Source organism: Sceloporus occidentalis, unplaced genomic scaffold (genome assembly GCF_023333645.1).
Source record: "Sceloporus occidentalis isolate IW3139 unplaced genomic scaffold, rSceOcc1.0.p SCAF_47, whole genome shotgun sequence".
In the NCBI taxonomy this organism is placed as follows: Eukaryota; Metazoa; Chordata; class Lepidosauria; order Squamata; family Phrynosomatidae; genus Sceloporus; species Sceloporus occidentalis.
This window is the reverse complement of record NW_028317027.1, coordinates 4,423,790-4,445,354: the sequence shown is the minus strand read 5'-3', so window position 1 is coordinate 4,445,354 and position 21,565 is coordinate 4,423,790. Positions and strand designations below refer to the sequence as shown.

The 21,565-nt window shown below is 41.3% G+C and overlaps 1 protein-coding gene across 1 annotated transcript; it reads left to right on the top strand.

Annotated features, from left to right (window-relative positions):
- The first annotated feature begins 719 nt into the window (after window positions 1-719).
- Window positions 720-19,297, top strand: LOC149289256 (E3 ubiquitin-protein ligase RNF149-like). Its single transcript, XM_089490900.1, has 7 exons — window positions 720-1,161; window positions 13,037-13,284; window positions 14,244-14,312; window positions 16,089-16,171; window positions 17,324-17,420; window positions 18,605-18,800; window positions 19,230-19,297. Exons 1-7 carry the CDS (start codon window positions 720-722, stop codon window positions 19,295-19,297), a joined length of 1,203 nt encoding a protein of 400 aa, XP_089347026.1.
- Window positions 19,298-21,565: the final 2,268 nt, after the last annotated feature.

The window sequence follows — 21,565 nt, the reverse complement described above, 5'->3', positions numbered from 1 at the left end:
CATTGCAAGACTGTCCCCTTTGGTGATGGGGGGGTTCACTTTTTAGCCTTGGGCAGTTCTGTATTAGCCTCTACCACTTGTGATGGGAGGTTGTTCCATCTATCTACCACCCTCTCAGTAAAGCACATTACATCTAAGCCTCTGACCTTCCAGCCCTCTTGTTCTAACACTCCTGGGCTATATAAACTCACGGAAGGGTAATACACCCCACATACTGCCGGACAATGCACATGTGTCCTGGAAAACATGGCTGCATGGGATCCTGGGGCATGCGGTTACAATATAAAACTTATTGATGTAATCTGTACGAGGCGTTCCGTCGCTGTAACCGCCTGTCACTGTGTGCACTAGTGTCTGAGGCGGTGTGTGGAGAGGGGCGGGGGTCACGGGGAACAGGAAGGGGAGGAGTCACGCCGCTGTAAGGGGAAGTAAAGCGGCTGAAGGAGTGGGAGTCGAGGGTTGCATTGTTTGTGTGTCCGGGGAGTTGGTGACACAAGATCCCGGGGTCAGCGGCAGTGCAGGCTGGCGGCGAGCGTACCGTCGGCTTAATGGTGTCAACTCGTTGCTGACAAGGGATAGTACCCGGCTACCACGGGGCAAGTCCGAGGGCTTCAGTTTATACGGTGTCCGCGGTCTGGCTAACCTGCTGTACAAGGAACAGCCAGCGATCTGAGTATACCGTCCGCGATCCCGGTGTGTCTTGACTTGAGAAGCCCTGCATGAGGATGCTGGGTTGGCTCTGTGTGTGCTCGGTGCTGTGCGCTTTCTGCCCTGCCATCCCCGTGCACTCCCTGGAATGGTTCACCGCCGTGGTACGCACCGAGTACACCGAGCCGCTCACTAACGTCACTGTGCTTAACACCACGGAGAGCGGCAGCTATGGAGATCACTCGCCTAAGGACAGCGTGCAGGGCTTGGTGGGCTTTCCTCGGGACCCCGAGCACTTGGAAGGATGTCACCCGGACACCGAGTTCACTGTCCCGGGCATGGCCCCCGGGTCCACGGAGGCGGAGGATGCGCAGCCCTGGATAGCGCTGGTAGCCCGGGGAGGATGTACCTTCAAGGAGAAAGTGTTCCTCGCTGCCCGCAGGAGAGCCTCGGCTGTGGTCATCTTCAACGATCTGAAGAGTGGCAACGCCACCGTGCCCATGTCACACCTGGGTAAGCAGGGAGTATACTGATGGCTTCCCCCTGTGGGCTGTACACTGCTGCATATCCCAACTCGAGCACTGCCTCATACATAGGCTGCACTCGGGGTTATGATTGTTTTATATAGTGCCGTCATACTCCACAGCGCTGTACACATATATGTATAGTATGACAGATCATTGTGTGACATTCCTGCTTACACTGTCAGTGTTCTATCATGGTTTGAAGGGCTGATGACCTGTTAAATGTTTTAAGGCTCATCCAGTTTAAGAAAGTGTTCTTTGGCTTGGTTAATGTATGGATGTGCCCTTTCAGCCGGGCCGCCCTGGAAAGCGTTAGCGGGTGCTGTAGCGTATAGGCAGAAAACATACGGTTTGGTCATGCGTATCTCACGTGACCAAGATGTTGTGGCATCACCATGATGAGCCGGCCAGGCAGATGGTAGATCTGCTGATACGCCAGGTATTGAGATTGCCCGTTGTGCATGGCTTGGACCAGCTCCTGTATGTTGTCTTGGTGGCTCGTTCCGCTGCCATTGTGTATTGTGGGGGTTGACGTTTGTTCTTTAGGGCCCAAGAAGAAGGCATCTGGATACAAACATTAGCCCTGTGTGGGCTGATGACACCAGTGGATTTCTTGCATTTCTTCTCTTCTTGTTGGGCAACGCTTGCATCATGTGTGGGTCGGCATAGTTCGCATTGTGCAATGTGTCCACCGTTGGTACATTGTTTGCTTCCTAAATTATAACCGCTTCAACTTGTGTAAGCCCTGTAGTCATGCATTAATTATACGCCTACGTTGGAATTATAGTTATTGCCAAATGTTTATCCAAACAGTCCCGATAATACAGAGCGGGACATGTGTTCTGCTCCCGGACTCTCCAGTATTTTAGTTGTCACTCTGGAAGACCTTTCTTCTTCGCTGTGGTCTACTTTAATAAAGAGGGTTACCAGGAGGGCCAGCACTGGTAATACGTCTTTGTGTGAGCAGGTCTTATGAATTTAGCCATGTTCTTCCATCAGCAGAAGCTCATTGGGTTTGGCTCTTCTGAAACCCAGAACCTGAAACCACAACTCTTGTGTAAATTCTTCCTTTGGTGAATAAGCTCCTTAATCATCTGCAGGCTAGGCATTGGGACCTAAAATCTCAATTGGAATATAATCTAAATGTAAAGTTGTTTTTTTTTTTGCTGGGGTGAATTGCCTTGACCTAGTATCTTAAATCCTTGGTATGTAAGGTGCTGCTGTTATACTTCTTCTTCTGCAGCATGAAATAGTATTCCTAGCTTTATTAAATGCCTGAACACTTCCCGGATATATTCTTTAATCGTGTAAAATGTTGTTGTCATTTATAGTTTTGTATTTATTTTTTTGGGGGGGGGGTTGCCAGGAACATCTAATTATCATGTGACAAACACAGGCTTAGATAGGTTGGTGCCATAGAAACTCAAACACAAAGCTTCTTAACATTTTTCTCTGTTTTCAAGTGTTTAAACTTCCAGCGAAAGGAATAAAAGGCTTACAATGACAGATCTCCTAAACTTAAGATACTGGAGAGTGCAATTAATGGATTATCTAAGTGGAACACCACCTTTAAATGGCATGTGGCCTCTAGTTATTTGATATGCGCTCTTGGAGACAGCGGAAAGAAAGTAAGCGCTGTCTGTAAATAGAACATAAGCTATAACTTGTATGTTGTTATATTGTAACCCCCCATCTGGAAGACTTCAGGCCAAGTCTTTATGTTTTAGGCTTTCACCTAAACCAACTCGTATTTCCTGTCATATGTACCAGTTGAAAAAGTTAGAGATTTCAGAAGAATGCTCACATCTGGGATAAATCCCTAATTAAATCCAGCACAGAAAATTCACTATTGTGGGATTTCATTTTTTTTTATTTTATTTTTTTAGTTTGTTACCCGATTTCTAGTTTGATGTCCACCAATGGCTTATCGGAATCATTCCAAGTAGGACGTTGGTACATACTACTTATACTCTTATTCTGTTTTGTATTAAAGCCCCAAGGTCGGTTCTTTGCTATGAAAACCAAAAAAAATAACTTTGTGAAAAAGATTTTAGTGTCATGTAAGGGCCACAGCAGACACCAGAGCCCCCACTCCTTCCCTCCTTGTTCAGAAGGCCTGCAGGAGGGCTGGACCTTCTCGGTCCTTCCTCGCAAGGAGAACGACCACTGGAAGTGCCCAAAGCCTCACAAAAAACAAATCTTCGGGGGATCAGGTTCTGCCATGGGTTCTGCCATGGGTTCTGCCATGGGTTCTGCCATGGGTTCTGCCATGGTCTGTTATTAAAAATTGGAAAAATAACACAAAAAATGTAATGGACGTAAACCACAAAAGTGCCCCTATGGCCCCAACCCTTAGGCTGAAATATATTCCCTGCCCTGCCATCCAGCCTAAAAGAAGGGTCTGAGGGGGAAGATGCCAAGCCACCAGTGCTGGTGTGACCCACGCATCACACTTGGGTTGACCTTCACACCCAGACTAACTGGTCTACCATAGCTACATCGGGGCTTCAGGCTGTCTTGACCATAATGCTACAGGACCAAGCTTTTCCTCTCTCACAGGTACCCACTTGATCTTCGCTGAAAGGCCAAGAAGCGACTCCTGTATTCCTTTGGTAGACTGTCTGTGGGCTTCTAGCGCTAATGTTTTGTAATGTCACAAATCAGGTCAAACGCGCGCTGTATGTGGGATCACATCCCATCTTGCATGTGGTGTGAGTAGACCTACTATTTCACCTAAGGTGTGTTATGATCTTTGTGCGAAAACAAACATTGTCGGCAGTTGTCAAGATAACGACACCAATGTAGCTCCTAGCAAGCAAAAAAAAAAAGTAAATGACTTTTTTTTTTTTTTTTACAAGGCTTGTTTTGTTTTATATACAGAATAGGTCTTGTTATGGGTTTGAAGAATGTTTTTACATTCTTGCGTGACGACAGGTCTGTGTTGTATGTCAACAAACACAACAAATACTTTAAAAAAAGAAAAAAAAACAAAAATACAAACTTTTAAATAAATGCACCAGGGCAATTCCTTTGCATTTGATGTTTATTCTTTTTATCCCGTACAGGGCCCGTCTTGCATCTATTTCTTATCGATAGCACATTATTTGCACTCTTTCGGTTTATCCGAAAGAGATATACAGGGCGTGTTTTTCCTTTAAATATACCCCTATCACGTTCTTTTGTCTTAAGCATCTCTGTTTATGGTAAAGAGTGAATTCAAGTAACCCCGCTGCCGCAAATGCACCCAAACTTGTGGCTAATTTCGATTTCTTTTGTTCAAAGAATGATAAGGTGTCCCTCTTGTCATCAAACAAACTGGCTTTAAAGAGAAGCTGCTGTTAAGGGTCTGCTTTGGGGGGGGGGGGTAAGAGCGAGAAGCCAGACCTGTTTAACGGCTTGTTTTTTTGGTCGCTCTTCTGGTTTCTCGTCTGTTTCTGCCATGCATTGTTTAATGAGAGCCTGGAGATCCTGGTCGTCAGTACGGCCAGGAAACATCTGCTACTCGATGTCTTTCTGATCTGCGTTCTTGGCTCTGGATCAGCGATTATCTTTGATATGATGTTCTCGGTAGTCTCGTGCTACTGGTGGAACGCCGCACATACAATGTTGCGTGGTTGTTTTAATGTTTGTTGCCGATTCCGTTCTTGTTACACCACAGAAACAAAGAATGCAATATATTGTAAATTATTAGCCATGGCAATAATGTGAATTATTAATCGTACACCAAAAGAGCCAGAGCAAAGGGAAAATTACCATCCATATAGTAGGACTCGTTATCTCCTATGCATGTCACGAATAATTTCACATTATACGATACTATAGGATCTGTTTTGTACAATTACTAGTAAAGCGCTCTCTTACTGGCGAGTCATTACTCCTCGGCACGCGTATTCTGTATTCATATAAACTGCCACTGTTTCTTGCAGCATCTTTTTTTGGCTCTTTAGCTTCATGATTCCGCCTCCATGGCGGGTTTACCTAAACAAATGGCAATCGGACATCCTTAGCGAGGGTTTGTTACATGGCTTGTAAAAGCAGTGATGGGTGATTAATTACGGAGCTCGCTTGTGGCCGGTGAAGTGATTAGTTATGGTCTACGGGCTCCTGCACACTCCTGTTACTCCTTTTCTTTAATCTTTACTGTTTTGGGTTTTTTTTTTGTTTTTCGGATTTAATTAGAATGTGTAAATATTGTACATTTTGCACACCGATTCAGTCGAGGATCCCTGTAAATGAAATATCCTTTAAATGATTTTTTTTTTCATACTGTGTGAAGGCTTGCTCGATCTGTAATGAGATGATTACGCTCATTCGACATATCCAACAAAAAAAAAATCCTGTGATTCAGGGAAATTCTCAATGAAATTTGTCCGTGGGATGTTGTGTGATCCCTGACATTGCAGTGGCCTCACTCTCATACTGTGTTGCCGCGTACATGAAGAAGGCTTATGGTATATTGAGCTGTCGGGGCAATATGGGAGCAGGCATTCGGGGGCATTAAACCTATCCAGCCAGATGTTCCTGCCAGTTATCCCACTTTGGCCGTTATGCAAAAGAATTGCTCAACAAACCCCTCTTTGTGTCCCAGCGTCTGGCTAGTACTAGAACACAAAGCATTTATTATCATTCAGCTCTGCTAAGCAGTTTGCTGTATGAACTGAAATGAGCTCATGGTCTAAAACTAGATGGTCAGAGGCTTAGATGTAACAGAAGGAAGTTCTACCTTACTCAGAGGGTAGTAGATGGATGGGGCAGTCTCCCAGCAGGAGCGGAGGCTAATACACTGAGGGACTTTAAACAGGCATGGGATGGACATAAACTATAGGACCTGACCAAAGACTGATTAGGGGTTTAAACCCATTACATCTGGGGTAAATGGGCAGACAAGATGCGCCAAATGGTTCCTATCTGCCATCAAAATCTGTTTCTAAATGGAGTGGAAAAGGTCTTGATGCCAGTACTAGCTATTGTTATGTATTTGTTTTTTGACAGTTGCTTTGTTGAATTTGTATTGATCATGAATCATTTCCTTTTTTACCGCAGAGATCACATGGAAATTAGCTGTAGGATGTCGTGATACTGCAGATACAAGCAGTAGTATATTATTTATTATCCCATCCATTTCTCCTTATTAATAAAATTATTGTATGGGGAAAAAACACCAATTTATTGGAGAAAGTTCATGTTCGGGCACAGTATAACAAATGTTGAAATTTGCTACTTTTTGTAATATGAAGTTGCCACGTAACCTATGAATTTACTGCTTTGCCTAGTTTCGGGATTGCTTAACCCTTTGAATGATGGGCACATTGTTTACTTGATTAGCTACCATGGCAAGACGGTGTTATAATATGATTTAGTTAATCAGCGTATTACTAGTGCATTAGAAATATAGTAATCTTGAGGTCTCTATCCTTCATTGCTTTACTTGGGGGGGGGGGTGCTAGTCTCTAATTGTCGATACAGGTATTAATCTAAACACACAGACTAGAATGGTTATTACCAAATTGGTCCTAGAGAAGGCCTTACACAAAAAAGGCTTTGTATCAAATTTCAGGTTGTAGTCTCCTAAACGTTCAACATCTCTGAGGTCCGTTCTTTTAGTACCTTCCGAGGTACTGAACAACAGCAGTCTTTGGCCTAATACACAGGGTACTTATTGATTGATACTAAAGTTTGTTGATCCCCCACAAGATTTGGAAAAATGCCATTGTTTACTTTTCACTGTCTGCATGATATCATTTCCTAAACCACCATTGCGTACCGTAGTCGATATTCTGCAGAGAAATATTCCGGACTATGAATAGATTCCTTTGTGTCAAACCACTTGTGACATGACTGGACAGGTCTCTGAAATTGTTACGGGTCTGTTAATGTGTGACGGTATTAACGGCACGTTCCGGAGATTTGGTCGGGTCTGTGGAGGAAGCACCTGGAAGCTGTTAGTAAATGTTTATGTTCTCAAGTATTCTACGCGGGTACAAAACCAATTCTGAGTGGAGAGAACTACCCATAAAACCTATGTATGGTTTGGAAACCTCATCAGCGTTCAGCCGGAGTTAAACGTACTGGAAATATTACACATACTCCCCATGGTGAATTCTGTAGGTGCTTACGGCCTCAGATTGTATTGTGGAAAAATGTGGTAGTGTGATGAAAATGTTAATATAATGCTACATGGGGAATGGAAATGACATTTGAATCTCCTGCAATCCAACTTGTTTCAGTACCAGTGCAGTGGCACCCAACAGGCTAGATTGTCTCTTGAAAGATTGTCCAATCTACTTTTCTTATTTCCCAGATGTCATGCTTGTGGTGATTTGGATCTGACCTGCACATGTGACACGTGTTCTCCTGTCAAGACTTGTCTTTCTGAGAGACTTTGCAGCTTTTATTGATGCTCTTTTAGTATGTATATGATGACTTGACGCTCACATTTTAGCACAACCCACAGTATACTTATTTTCAGACCGTCCGTATCCCTTTGTGTTGGGATTTTCATATACCAGACCCAGGGCACTTCTCACCTGCTCAAATGATCTTATGTCCGATTGTACTGTACCCATAGACCATTTGGCAAGTCTTTGTTTATAAGCTTGACTTGTCCAAAGGTACCTAAAAGCCCAAGCTCTAGGGAAAAGGGTAAAGAGTCCGCTTTTTGTTAGTTTCTGTCCTTGCTGATGGTCCAGACTGTGACAGGCATTTGGTATATTAAATAACTTAATTTATATGAAACCAGAGAAACAATATATGGAACGCAACCTAATGTCCACGTTTTCTTCTCCTCCTAGCATCTCTGCGGTCTGCCCATAGGTCATGTTAGTGATGTAACCGTATAGTTCTATAGACATACTGGTAGGCAACGGTGATGTCTATAAGGCCAGAATTCTTGTTTGGATTATAATCATAGAGTGTGAGTCACTGATGGTTTGGAAATGGTTATCAGCCATGTAGGGCTGGACCGGCACAGTAGACTCGGCCCTTTAACTTTATCAACAGGTGATAAATAACACGCATGCGGCAGTGTTGGTTACCAGCCCAACAGAAATTGTCTCGATGTGCCCAATGGCCAGGTCTTCATCCTAGGCTACTGTGTACCCTTTACAGAAACTTGCTTACTTCACCTGTTTTGTTATTCATGGTTCTACAAAATCCAAAAATAACATGTTCTACTGGAGCATCCCTGAATGAGCAGAAGTACGCGATCAATTAAACTAAAATGGAAAAGGCAGTAGGAAGCCATTTTCTGTCGGGGGGGGGGGTAGAACTGAGCTCTTGTTCCATATGCCTGTATCGGTTATCTTGCTTATCAGCTGTTGGATGTGCTGTGGAAATACATGAATATGATAGCCATGTCGGAGCCAGCACAGGTGCTTCAACATAGTATTAAATAGCAGTTTGAATAACTAAACGGAGATCATTAAGACTGGCGGAGCCTGTCCAATGTACCAGCTGACATGGATTCGTTTACCTACAACGGTCAGCTGGATGCGTGAAATAACCTATGGCATACTTACTGCCCCGGCCACCATTGACCACCATCAAATATTTATACCAAAAGCTGTATGTTAACATAGCGCTGGATTATTTTTAAATCTGAATATCTTATAAATTCAGATTTTGTGGGTGAAATTGTTTATATATATATATATATATATATATATATATATATATATATATATATATATTATATAAATACAGTAAGCAATTGGCACACACCAGGGGTGGATTGCAGCAGAGTCACGTAAAGCTCTAACTCGCTGTATGCTTAATGTGTAAGACATTGCCGGGGGGGGGGGGGGCTTCTATAATGGGGTATATAATTCATATATATATATATATATATATATATATATATATATATATACACACATGCAGCTGCAAAAGGTAATGTCATTTATCCATGCATAAACCCCTCTGGAGGCATTAGTCTAATTCAATGGCTCTCAAGGCACACAGACTGGGCATTGTTTAGCGCTTACCCCAAAAGGGAACCTGGACTGCTGGGAACCACTCGTCTAATTTCATTGCAGCGGTTATTGTTCCCAGTTTAACAAACAGCTAGTTGTTGTTTGTGAATAAACAGGCATTCATTTCTCCTATTGATAACATGTAAATTCTCCATCTTTTTGGTGGACAGAAAATAAACCCGAGGTCTTTCTGCACTGGCAAAGTGTGGAGAAGGGCTTAATAAATGAAAGTATACCGGAAACTAAGTAAAATCCTAGAAATTGGTGATAGAATGGGTGTGTGGCACGTTAACGTTGTATTAAGATTACAATGAAAATTGCTAATGAAATTTCCCCTTTTAAGCCGTGTTCCGTTCTGAACCTTCTGTATGTGTTTTCGGTTTCCTTCAATTCCATTATACTTGGCTCCACTGATCTCAAGGTTACTGAAACTTTTTAATACATCATGAAGGGTGTTATTTTCGGCTTCTGATTGATCACAAGGTTCTATGTGGTTAAAAGCAATTTAAAGCTCCTTTGCTAGATTTCTTTAAATAGATTTGGTCAGGATGGCAAATATTGTTGCGTTTAATACTTTTAAGCCATACTAAAATGAAAACACATAATGATCTCTCTTGTCAAGGTCGCTCATTTCCAGATCTTGAGCGAAGCTTTAGACATATTTCAAATTCTAATGCCATTCCCTTCAATGTGATCTGTTGGTTTAAACAACCGGGCGTATTCTGTGCAGAGAAGGCTTAAGACACGATAGGATGGGGATGCCATATATCGTCTCATCGCCTTTGTAAACACATTTATAGGGTGTCAGCAGAGGTGTTGCCTTGTTTAAACTGGACAACATACAAATTAACAAGTTCATGAACACACATTAACACAGATACTGTAGAGAAGGGGAAGATGGTCCTGTTCTTGTGAGCTTACAGTCTATTATGAGCACCTCCAAATAAATGCATGTTCCTAAGACTCTTCTGTATCCCCCCCCCCCCCCCCAGTCTTCTGGTAGATGGACCACACGGTCTCCATACCTGCCCAGTTGCACAGAACTCATGTTCCATCTCATTATGTACCATGGTTGGCTTGAGGTAACCCCAACAGGCTTACAGACTTAGGCCCTAGGGAATCTCCTAAAATGACTTAGTCATGTTAACTTTTCCAATTTGACGAACAGTTTGGCTTCCCTCACAATATCCTGACAAGCTGCCAGATCATTCAAAGCCAATTTCTACAACATTATAGTTTGGCAATTCCGACCATAAAGTGCCAAACTATTGCTATGTATGTATTGTGGATGGTTTTTGGATTTTTGTCTTCAGTTTAAGACGTAGCTAGATGTTCCACCTCTGGCGTCTCCTCAGGGCTGCAGGGTGAATGTGCTTGTTTGATGTTGTGGCAGGGACCTGAAGCCAAGTGGTAGAGCAGTATCACATGGAAAAGGCTTAGTTGTTGGGCCAGCTTCAGAATTGTTACACAAGAGCCTTTGTTTTAAGAACGTTTCAAGCCATGTCATTCCAGAGAGATTAACTACATATGACAGGATCCCAAAATGCTGGAACACTTTCGAAGATTTACCTCTGGTACTTTTTAATTGATAAACTTAGAAACAAAATACTGATATTTTCTAGATAGAATCTGTCATTTCTTTTTTTATATAAAGTGTGTGTAAAATATATATATATATAATCTCTATCCTTTTCCTGTATTGATGTTCTAGTTTTTCTTCTAGGTCCTTTCTGGCTTAACCCCACTGCTTTTCTGACGTGGGCGCTACGGCGGGCACAGATTGTGCCACAGGGTTCTTTGGTGAAATGAACCAGTGATGTGACTCAAGAGGCAGCTACCTGTTAAGTGAACGTGCAACGATTCATGCAGAAATGCTGCTTAATTTGCCGAAAGGGACAATGACTGCCTGTTTAAGTGATATTTTCAGCAAGAAATACACTACAGCTAGGTTAGCGACAGGTTAAGAAGCTACTTTTTTCATGACTAAAAGGTATAATGGGGTCAATTATATATCTCGATGGAGGCTGAAATAATTTTGGTGTTTACGAAAGGTGTAAGATGCGTATGACCTCATGTGTGATCAGGCAAATAATAGCTATTGTTTTGCACTCCAGGAAGTTGACTGCTAGCTGGCTGAACAATATTGGCGGTGTACGTCCACAATGATTTTTATTTTATTTTTTCTTATTTTTAACTTTGGAGGCATTTTATTTATTCCTCTTTGCTTGGTAACTGGAATGCGTTAAACAGTATCGGTGACGCCGTGGGGGGAAATATTTTTGCGACCTGAGGATAAAATAAAAGCGTGTGTGTGTGTGTGTGTGTGTGTGTGTACGTATGTATAAAATATAACGTCCCCTTCCCCCACCTGACCTCCCACATCACCCAGCACACTAAGTACTATACACATGTTGTGAAGGTTGGTACACAAACTGTGCTGCAGCAAGCGGCGGCCCCTAGACACCTGGGGCAATTTTTCATATCTCTTAATCCGCTCCTGCCCGTCAATAATGAAACTGAAGAGGTTTAAAATAATTGTCCAGCTTTATTTCTTATGAAACTTTACAAGGCGATGTCTTGCACCTAGTCATGGGCCACAGTAAGTTTAAGTCCCCTATCTTCTGTTCACGCGACAACTTCAATTCTAAAGCTGAAGAGTCTAAAATATTTTGGCTTCCTCTTACGCAAGTCCTATATGTCCATTGTCCCCATGTAAATCCATGGGACAATGGATTTACATGGCGTTATCTCAAAAGCATCCTCTTACAAGGTTCTCCGCGAAAGTAAAAAGCCTGTCATGTTCCGGCATTGAGCATAGCTAAATAAATCTACAAAAAGTACCTAGATCTTTTGGTTTAAAGGTACGGGATTATTTTACTTTATGTAATCCCTGATTTTTGGGATAAAGTGGCAAAACGTAATGTCAGATTCTAGACCTCTTTTTCCAGACAAAGGGAGCTATTAAACAATATTGATTTAAAACGGTGAAGTGTTAGACGCCCGGATTAAAGAATCGGAAGAGTTAAAGGCTCTCTTGGCATTATGTAGATGCCTGATTAGGAAATAAATATTTACATAAACTCGGTCTGTATCTGCTGGGCAGTGGAATGGAACTATCTGCCGGTTTCTACGTCTGTTTTGTTTCCCAAGAGTTTTGGTGACCGTTTGGCAGTGAGCGGGATTTATAGTCAAGCTGTTTCTCTATGTAGGCTGGTCTCTTAGCACCTGTCACCGCATACGGTTACTTCACACGCGGCAGGAGCGGTCATTCTGCACCTGGATACGCTTTTTAAGTTGGAAAATGTGCATCCTGCGAGTTTCCTTATTTTAGAATATTTGCATCTCTAGAGTAGAGTGTCAAGCTCCAGGGCGGGAATCGCTGGCAGTAATGTTGCCGACTTTCCCATGATTAATAGAATATATAAAGCAAAATATATGTAAATTGAATATTTTCCATTATGTCTACGGTGTAGAACTTTACTATCCGCTACTTAAAATCCATAGGGTGCATCAAATTCTATAGAAATGTCTTGGGCACACTTCTGAAAATATTTTTTACACATTTGGGCGGCAGACTATGTGTAAAATATTATATACCTGCTTTTTTTTTTTTTTTTTTTTTTTGAACAAAGCATATTGAGCGTTCGTACAATGTAGGTATTCTTCAAAGTGCGGTTGTAGCTTTGATGGCCGGTGTTTGTCAGCGTACTAGGAAATGCCTTTTTTTTTTTTTTTTGTGCTGTTGAGCTAAACTTCTGAATTTATGACACAGATGGGTTTTAAATTATTGCTACTGCACTTTCCAAGTATGTACTCAATGAGCGTTGGGTGGCGTGATGGGGAGACGTAAGCGAGTGTGCCATCTGACCAGTTCTCTATGGTTTCTGTCTGCAGGTACTGGAAACACGGTGGTGATTATGGTTTGGTATGCAAAGGGATTGGAGATTTTGGAGCCCCTTAGAAGACAGATTCCTGTAAAGATGTCCATCAGCGTGGGTACCCGCCATGTCCAAGAAATCAGTGGGCAGTCTGTAGTGTTTGTGGCTATTGCGTTCATTACCATGATGATCATCTCGCTGGCCTGGCTAATATTCTACTACGTTCAGCGTTTTCTGTACACAGGAGCACAGTTTGGAAATCAGGTAACTAATGACAGCTTATAATGTTTGCTGGATGTGGTGGACTTAGAACCTGGTTGATGCTAGCAAACATTGCTAACCTGGCAAACTTCTTCAACACAAAAGTTTTTGGAAGTGGCTGATTATTTTTTTTTTAAACATTTTTTGTAAGTTACTTGATCCCAAAATGTTCGTATTGATTATGCTGAAATTTTTTTTATTTCTTTTTAAGCTTCAAAATGTTCTCTATTTAGCTTCATTTGGTTAAGATTAACCTTTAGTTAAGATTAACCTTTAGTTAAGATTAACCTTTAGTTAAGATTAACCTTTAGTTAAGATTAACCTTTAGTTAAGATTAACCTTTAGTTAAGATTAAAATTGCACAAAATATTCTTGGTATAACGACAATGTCATTTTGGACATGGTTTAATGCTTGTCCTCATAAGGACGTTCATATTATCATTATGGAGGCAACCCATTTCATCCTTTTACAGACTTTTACAGAGATTTTATTGCTTGGATATGCACTATGTAATCTTAGAGGCAATACTAAAATTACAATGAATTTGGTCCCTTGGGTACTGTGTTGTATTCCAGTAGTGACACCTACATGCCTACCCCTGGAATCTGCTTACCGCACAGGTTTCGATTATAACTCTACCTGTTGTGTGACGTGAATGTGTCCTGCAGTCGCATGTGTTCAAATGACCATGTTGGCAATCGGTGGTTCTTACTCTTAAACCTCCACGACATACCCCTAGCTCATGGGGGAACTCAGAGCTGTCCTTATCAGCTGTACTTCAAAGGACCACAGCAGGTTGTAGCTGGGCATTCGAGATTTAATTGCCAGAATCATGCCGGCTTGGTGTGTGCACGACAGGGCCAGTAGTGATTTTTTTGTATTTTTTTTATTATTATTTATTTTTTTTGCTGTGAAATAAATTATATATATAACTACATTTTTTTTTTTTTTTCTTTTGTAGGCTAACCGTAAGGAAACAAAAAAAGCCATTGGCCAACTCCAGCTTCACCGCGTAAAGAAAGTGGAAAAGGTAAATGTCCTTTTAAGTTGTTATACGGTGTACATTGCCCTGATAGAACAGTGTGTGTTCATGCTTGCCGGATGTGGAAGAACAGGCATTAAATGAGTCATCTTTTTTGGGGCAGTCTGTTGAAATGGGTAAGGTAGCATGCCCCACATCTGCCTAATTTACCTATGACTCCTAGGTAATTGTTGGGCGAAGATCCTGATGTCTTTAATTACAGTGACTTACCAGTTGCCATTTGACTTCCGAGGCTTAAGAATGGTGATGTAATTTAAAATTACATTTTGAATTTGAAATTTTTGTCACAATGAAAGACATAAATAAAAAATGATTAATCTTTCAACAGATTCCTTTGTTTGGTGTGTAGTAGTTTAACCACATAAATGGACATTCTACCACTTTTGCAGCTGTTGTCAAAAAAGAAAACCTTTTTTGCACGTCCATTGCAATTTTGCTTAGGGTTTAGGTGCCGCTCCATGGATGTCCTTTAACCAGAAGGTTCCACAGCGATGAGGGTAGCCTCTGGTTTATTGAATTTTTTTTTTTTTGTTGATCCGTTTTATTTTTGCTTTACTCACCCTCCTATATACCCATTACTGATATGAAATTATGGTGTAGCATGGAAGTATAGCAAAGTAACAAGTCTGTAGTTGCCAGTGACCTGCAAGCCTCATCATGAAAAGTCTTCTGACTGAGGCAGAGAATGAATACTGCCGTCTTCTAATTAAAGGGCATAGTAAAGTATGGAGCTCATCGCTACTAACGTCGAGGGCATTCCTGTGATCTGGAACTGAAAAGTCAGGACGTCAGTATTTAACATTTTGGCTCCTTCACAGTTCAGGCTGAGTGATTGTACGAAAGATATCTGAACAAGTTTGGCCTTGCAGATACGATGAAACCATCTTGGCGCTTGCCATAAAGCACTTAAGAGATTAGGGCACGTTGTTGCATTGTACTCGCGTATCACGCAGCGTTTGTAGTGCTAATCGCACATTCTTTAGTACCAAAATAATGAGTACTGATGGGATCATCTAGATGTACGTAAGTAAACCCAGGCGTATGGCGGTTCTTGTTACAGGAAAGGAATGGTGGTTTGATGTATAGGCCATGGCCTTGTGATCGTTGAATTTGGGATAATTCACTTTTAAGATGGGCAGTACTAGATTGAGTTAAAACGGCCATGGAATAATGCCTTTTTTATGATCATATCTAAAGTAAGACAAATGCACTACAGCTCAAAGGTTTGGAGTCCCTTAGAAATATCCTTGTTAACATGAAATGCAGTGCGGACGTTGTTAACGTTGTAAATGACTATTGTAGCTGGAAATGGCTGATTTTTAATGGAATATTTTCCTAGGCGTACAGAGGTCCTTTATCACTCCCTTCAGCCCTGTGTGCCCAATGGCACGTTGTGTTCTCTAATACAAGTTTGTTTAAAAGGCTAATTGATCGTTGGAAAGCCCTTTTCCAATTATGTTACACAGCTGGAAATATCTTTGTTATCCATGAAAACAGCTAAGTGACCCCAAACTTTTGAATGGCAGCGTGCGTGTATATGTCTGTAATATAAATAAATATGTAATAGTTTACGTTTGCAGTGTGAATGAAGTTGTGAGTGAGCCGTCGGATTCGGTCGGCAGCGATCTACATGTCCAATCGCACAGGGTGAACCGCACAGGATGTGACTCATATTTAGTTGTATTTCATCATCGGGTTGTGATGTCCTTTGACAGATTCGTCAACACCCAAGTACTTATTTCTCTTCCCTTCTTTCTATTTCAGGGAATAGACATAGATGCTGAGAACTGCGCCGTGTGCATAGAAAATTACAAGCCCAAAGATGTCGTCCGCATCCTGCCGTGCAAGTACGTCTTCTCCCAACACTCACAAATCTTACTTATTTTTTTTGGTATTCTTGGCCGGTGTAATTTCTCATACAACTTATTTTAGTCTGATAGATAAAACGTCAGTCGTTATCAATCTGAAAACTAAACCTGCTGAATGTTTGTTCCAGAGGGGCATTATTACTAAATGCAGATGGAAAAATGCCCTCCATGCTACTCTAGACCATACGGTGATTAAAATAATTCTAGAAGCATATTGCCTAAAGCTGCACGCTGAAAGACGTTATTGCGTGTATTGGATGCCGTTGCTGAATACAAAATAAAAAAAACTTGACGTTAAACAAAACTTAGTTTGATTTTCACCCGATGAGAAGACCGCTAAATGGGACCTCCCAACAAGACTTTAGCCATGTAGATAATCTATTATAAAATATGCCTGTTCAGGGGCTTGTTTTTGTATCTCGGTGGAGGAGGAGGAGTGGGGAGGAAGTCCCAAGTGGTAGCTGTGCACACATTGACACCCGTGCCCATTTTCAGGTACATTGCTTAATGAGAGTAATCAGCAGACACGGTTAATTGCTATTGTGACTGCACCCAATTTACATCTGTGTTCCACCTTAATAATTAGGACCTTATTAAAGAAATACCTTTTTGTATCTAAAAAATTATTAAAATCTTATATTCACTTATTTGCCATATATGACTAGAACCTATTATAATAATTCTGAGGCGTAACGAATAAACGATTATCGATACTAATGAGGATAATTAATTTTTCTGTCCTTCTTGTGTACTCCACAGAAAGGGCTCTATTGTGAAGACGTTGTATGCAGGGATTGTAGAATGCAAATTCTATAAGAATGGCATGCTTCATTTACAATGGCATACAATGGGTTAAGGTGCTGCTTTCTGCTTCTTTATAGTATCATTGATAATATAGGACCCCCTCCCCCCCAACATACTTGGCATACATCCCCTGACATGGATGGCATATTTCATTGTCTGTTTTTGAACTACAAATCCAGTGTTTGCCTTGGGAGGATGGGAGTTGTAATCCACCACCAGTTTTGTTTTACATGTCTTATTTTAATTGGATCTCTCCTTCATGTTTTTGTTTTTTTTTTGTTTTTTTGTATACAAAAACTGAAATCGGATAATCTTTGTTTCTAACAGCCATATCTTCCACCGACAATGCATAGAGCCGTGGCTGCTTGAACACAGAACGTGTCCTATGTGCAAACTGGATTTTATGAAAGCACTTGGATTTTGGGTATGTAGATAACCTTGTGTATTTACTATACGTGAACTGGGGAGGAATAATTCCGAATATTTTTTTTTTTGCTGCGCAGGGTTTTTGCATTGAACTTTATTTAGAATGACACTTCTAATGCTCCAAGGTAGTTATAAAAGTGCTAGATTTAGTAGAGTAGTTTGAGCAGCAACTTTTGTAAATTCCCTGTTGTAGAGGCTGCTGAAGCCACTGTGGAAAAAGGGTCTATACTCTGACGCTGTCAAGCTTTCTATATCCAGTGTAACCAATAAGTAGCTTTCTAGTTGTTGTGGGCCTACAACTCCCATGATGTCAGCCATATGTGCACAGGGTCAATCAGCATAGGAGGTTCAGTTACGCAACAGACCGCTAAGCGTGTCCGGATTCTATAGTTTTTGGCTATGATACCCAGTATAGGCTCACCTGCCTGCCCCTAGTGATATTAATATACAACGCTATGAATATCGGGCTTCTTTTCATACTCGCCATTCCCATTGGGTGGCACCGAGGCTCAAGCTGTGGCCCCACCGTACAGGAGAGCTGCGTGAGGAGCCGCCAATAACTTGGCCGCTTAGCTGTAATAGTGTGCTGGGCCAAGAGAATAATAACTGAGAAAACACTGGTCTGGAGCAATGAAAGTGGACAAATACGGGAAGACAGTACTGAATGCTTTTAGTTTAATCCCCCGGGCTTTGGAGGCCGTTCCTCATCACCCAGGGCTCATCTGAACAGTGTGTACTATGTGTACGTCTAATACAACATGCCTCGTGCTGGCAGAATTTAACGCAAAGGTGTAGGTAGAGAGAGGAATTGCTCTTCTTTAGGATATCGAGTTGCTACGTATGCAAATGAATTCTTGTGATCATTTATCTGCATGTACTCCTCTATGGTGACACGATTGCTGAGGATTTTGCATTTAAAACGTGCCCTTCTCTTACTCTTTATGCCCAAATTACTCTAATCTCAGTTTAAACCATGGTTAAACCATTTTCTTGTTATATTGTGGAACCATCTCTTATTTCAGTAAATGAGAAATCCACTCCCGTTATTGTGCATCGGGCTTGCGAGTGAACCATTTGACATGCGGTTAAATACATGCTGTTTTTTCCAACTTTCCTTGGATCTGATTTATTAAGTAGTTTTTTTTTTTGTTTTATATCTTCTGCCACTTGCTAATGTTGCAGGTTGATCCTGAAGAAACGCTCGAGGTCCCTGCACCTGAATCCATGGCAGGCAGCAGCCTTTCTGTTGGGACTTTAAGTATTGCTCAGGATGACAACAGGAGTGAGGTAAACAACCTGCCAAGTTACTCCACAGAGGATTCCTTGCCGCATTGTAACAGTGCCAAGGACGACGCAGGGGAGACCACGGCGTTACTAGGTCGGTACACAGTGGCGCTCTTCTCATCAAGTATAAATATCTGGGTTTTTTTGTTTTCAGTACACAAATCTATGGTTTGACACTTTTGTAAAAGAACCCTAGGTAGTTTAGTCACTGGTTAGGGGTGACCATGTTTTTTTTTTGTTTTTTTTCTCCTGAATTATTTCTACGTTAGTCGCTTATCTATACTTTAAACTCGCAAAGATCCACAGTCATCCATTTACTTAGCAAAGGATTATGTAAACAATTTGAATATGATATTGAGTGCAGCTTCATTTTGCAGGTGAGAAGTTGAGTATTTCAGTTCTCCCTCTCATATTTCACTATTTTGCACCACATTCTTGGTGAATTCAAGCTGTTCCGATTTTGTTTTGGCCTGCTATGTGCTTGTGTCCTTTTCAACAGTACAGCGTTTTTTTCCTTTTGCAGACGACCCTTGTGTTGAGGACGCCCCAGAAGAACAGCTACGGCCCTCTGGAAGCCATACGCCCCACTAGCTTTCTCTACTGTGGACCTTTTGGACTGAGCATAGAACTATTTTACTCCTTGTGGACTTTTGTTTTTAATTATATTACTGGCCATGAACATAAGTTCTGATTTAAAGAAAAAAAAAAGACTGACATTTTTGTATTATATTTTTTATTAACTACTTATAAGCCTCTTCTTTTGGAGTGGTCTGGCAGCAAAGCTCGAAGTCCATGTTGACCTGCACCGTTGGAGACCAAGTCGTATCTGACTGGAGGTTGACTATGATGAGGCTGGATCAAACTCTGTTAGAATGTGTGTATCTGTACACGTTGTTTTTTTTTTTGTGTGTGTGTGTGTATATGTGAGCGACATTTTGGTTGTCGGTTTAAAAAAAAAAATAATAATTACTACAATGTTTCAATTTATCAGGGACTGGGAGTAACCAAAGGCTATTTGTGGTTTTAAAGTACTAACTAACTTTTAACTTTCCTATCAATATAGTCTTGCTTTTAAAAAGGACAAGTAACAAAGCACTTCTATTCGAGAGTGAGGAACGTGCGTGCAGAAGTCTTGGATGCCATCTATTAATCTGCTGAAAATATGATTTTCATCTATAGCAGATATATTTTAGGACTTTGTAAGATCTGCCCAGGAATCTGCACATTGAATCGAGGTCTGCTGTCTTGGATCCTTTTCAGGATCCTGTGACGGCGGCAATGAACACATCCGTTCCTGCTGGAAAGACCCTGCTGCAAATGTCAGAATGTGTGGGAGATTTTGTTAACCCGTTACTAAAGGTTTACTTGTTAGTTTGAACAAGGGCTGTTTTTGTTATGTTTACATATAGCACATATTCATACAACGTACTGCTCTGAACATACCATGTTCAATAGAGGAATTAAAGCCTTTTCTTTAGGTGCAACTCCGAGCCAAAAAGTGCTGCTGATTATTTATCTTTCTAGTTTCTATAATACATAAGAGTAAAATAAAAACATACCTCCCTAGAAAAGGTAGTATTTAATATTTGGTAATACTTGGACCTACAGTTTTCCCAATTTATATATTTGTATTTCAAAAGTCCTTATCTATAAGCAACATAAAGATCTCTTGTCTACTCTGTAAGACGAGGCAAGAACAAGAAACTGATATGTTAAAAGGTATAACTATCCCTCTATCTATCGGATAATTTATTTTCCTTGTCATTTTCCAAGCGTGAGAGCTTGGCCTATCCCAGTACCGTGAGCCTATGAATTCTTCCTTTGTAATAAGTGAAGTTGACAGCAAAACAAACACTAGGGAAATGAAACTAAATTGGCAGGTCAATTATAAGCCAACAGGAAATTTAGGAGATGCACCAACCCTTCTGCTGAAAATTAGAGGCCTCATCCAATGGGTAATGTCTGCAAATCGCTAACTTAAGAACAGCAGCTGCTTCCTCCAATGAACATTCTGGTAGAATGTGCGCCAAGTTCAGCTGGAGGTTTCATGGCAGCAGAAAAATAGGGCCGTGTCTTTCATCTTCTACAACCCATCTTCCAATGGTAGGGTTAGAAACACTACAACTGCCTCTTTCTACAAAAGCCACGCAGTTGGAGAGGTTCTGTTGCCAGGGAGTACTGTGGTGAGGAGGTCTGCCTCAACTGCAATGAGGTGTCCCAGACACAGGCTCCATATCCCAACAAGGTTTTGTAAGAAAGTCCAAGGTCAGAGTATATGGCCAGAATCTAGCTTGCCAAGCTCTCAAAACCCATGAAAGTGCAAGGAATTGCATGTATATTTAAGGTAGCCTTAAAAGCTAGAAAATAGACTATATGCCTAAAAGGCAACCTTGCAGCCTGCTCGTTTACTACAATCATTAAGGTCGTTGTAGTAAACTGTCTGTCCAGTCTACCCAACAGAAGCGTATGGAAAAAATGTAGTTCCAAAATCTTCACCATATGTGCCTCGTGAGTAGAGTCACCATCTGCTTTGTGGCGTTCAGAATTGTATAAGAAAAAGATCCTATAGGTGCTGAGGATAGAGGGGTGTCTCCAAGCTAATAATTCCAGTTTTTGAAAAAGGTTCAGGGTTGTCAACGGCAAGAAGCCAGTGTAAGTGCTAAGGATGATCTGTTGGCCTGTCACCTACCCCTTGGGGTTTTCACAAAGGGTGGTGACTGGAACTGTCTTATTCCTTCCTGTTGACGGAACAGCAATCCTAAGAAACACCTGAGAATGCCCCACTATAGGGATGTGCAGATAACCATCCGTATGGTTTATAGTGACCATAAAGTCATACCTGGAAAGCGACTTGACTTG

Bases quoted from the DNA above. Each gene is read 5' to 3' on its own strand.
- LOC149289256 (XM_089490900.1), top strand. From the start codon at position 720: ATGAGGATGCTGGGTTGGCTCTGTGTGTGCTCGGTGCTGTGCGCTTTC. The intron at 1,162-13,036 runs GTAAGCAGGGAG...TTCTGTCTGCAG, and splicing joins CGTGCCCATGTCACACCTGG to GTACTGGAAACACGGTGGTG. The intron at 16,172-17,323 runs GTACGTCTTCTC...TGTTTCTAACAG, and splicing joins GTCCGCATCCTGCCGTGCAA to CCATATCTTCCACCGACAAT.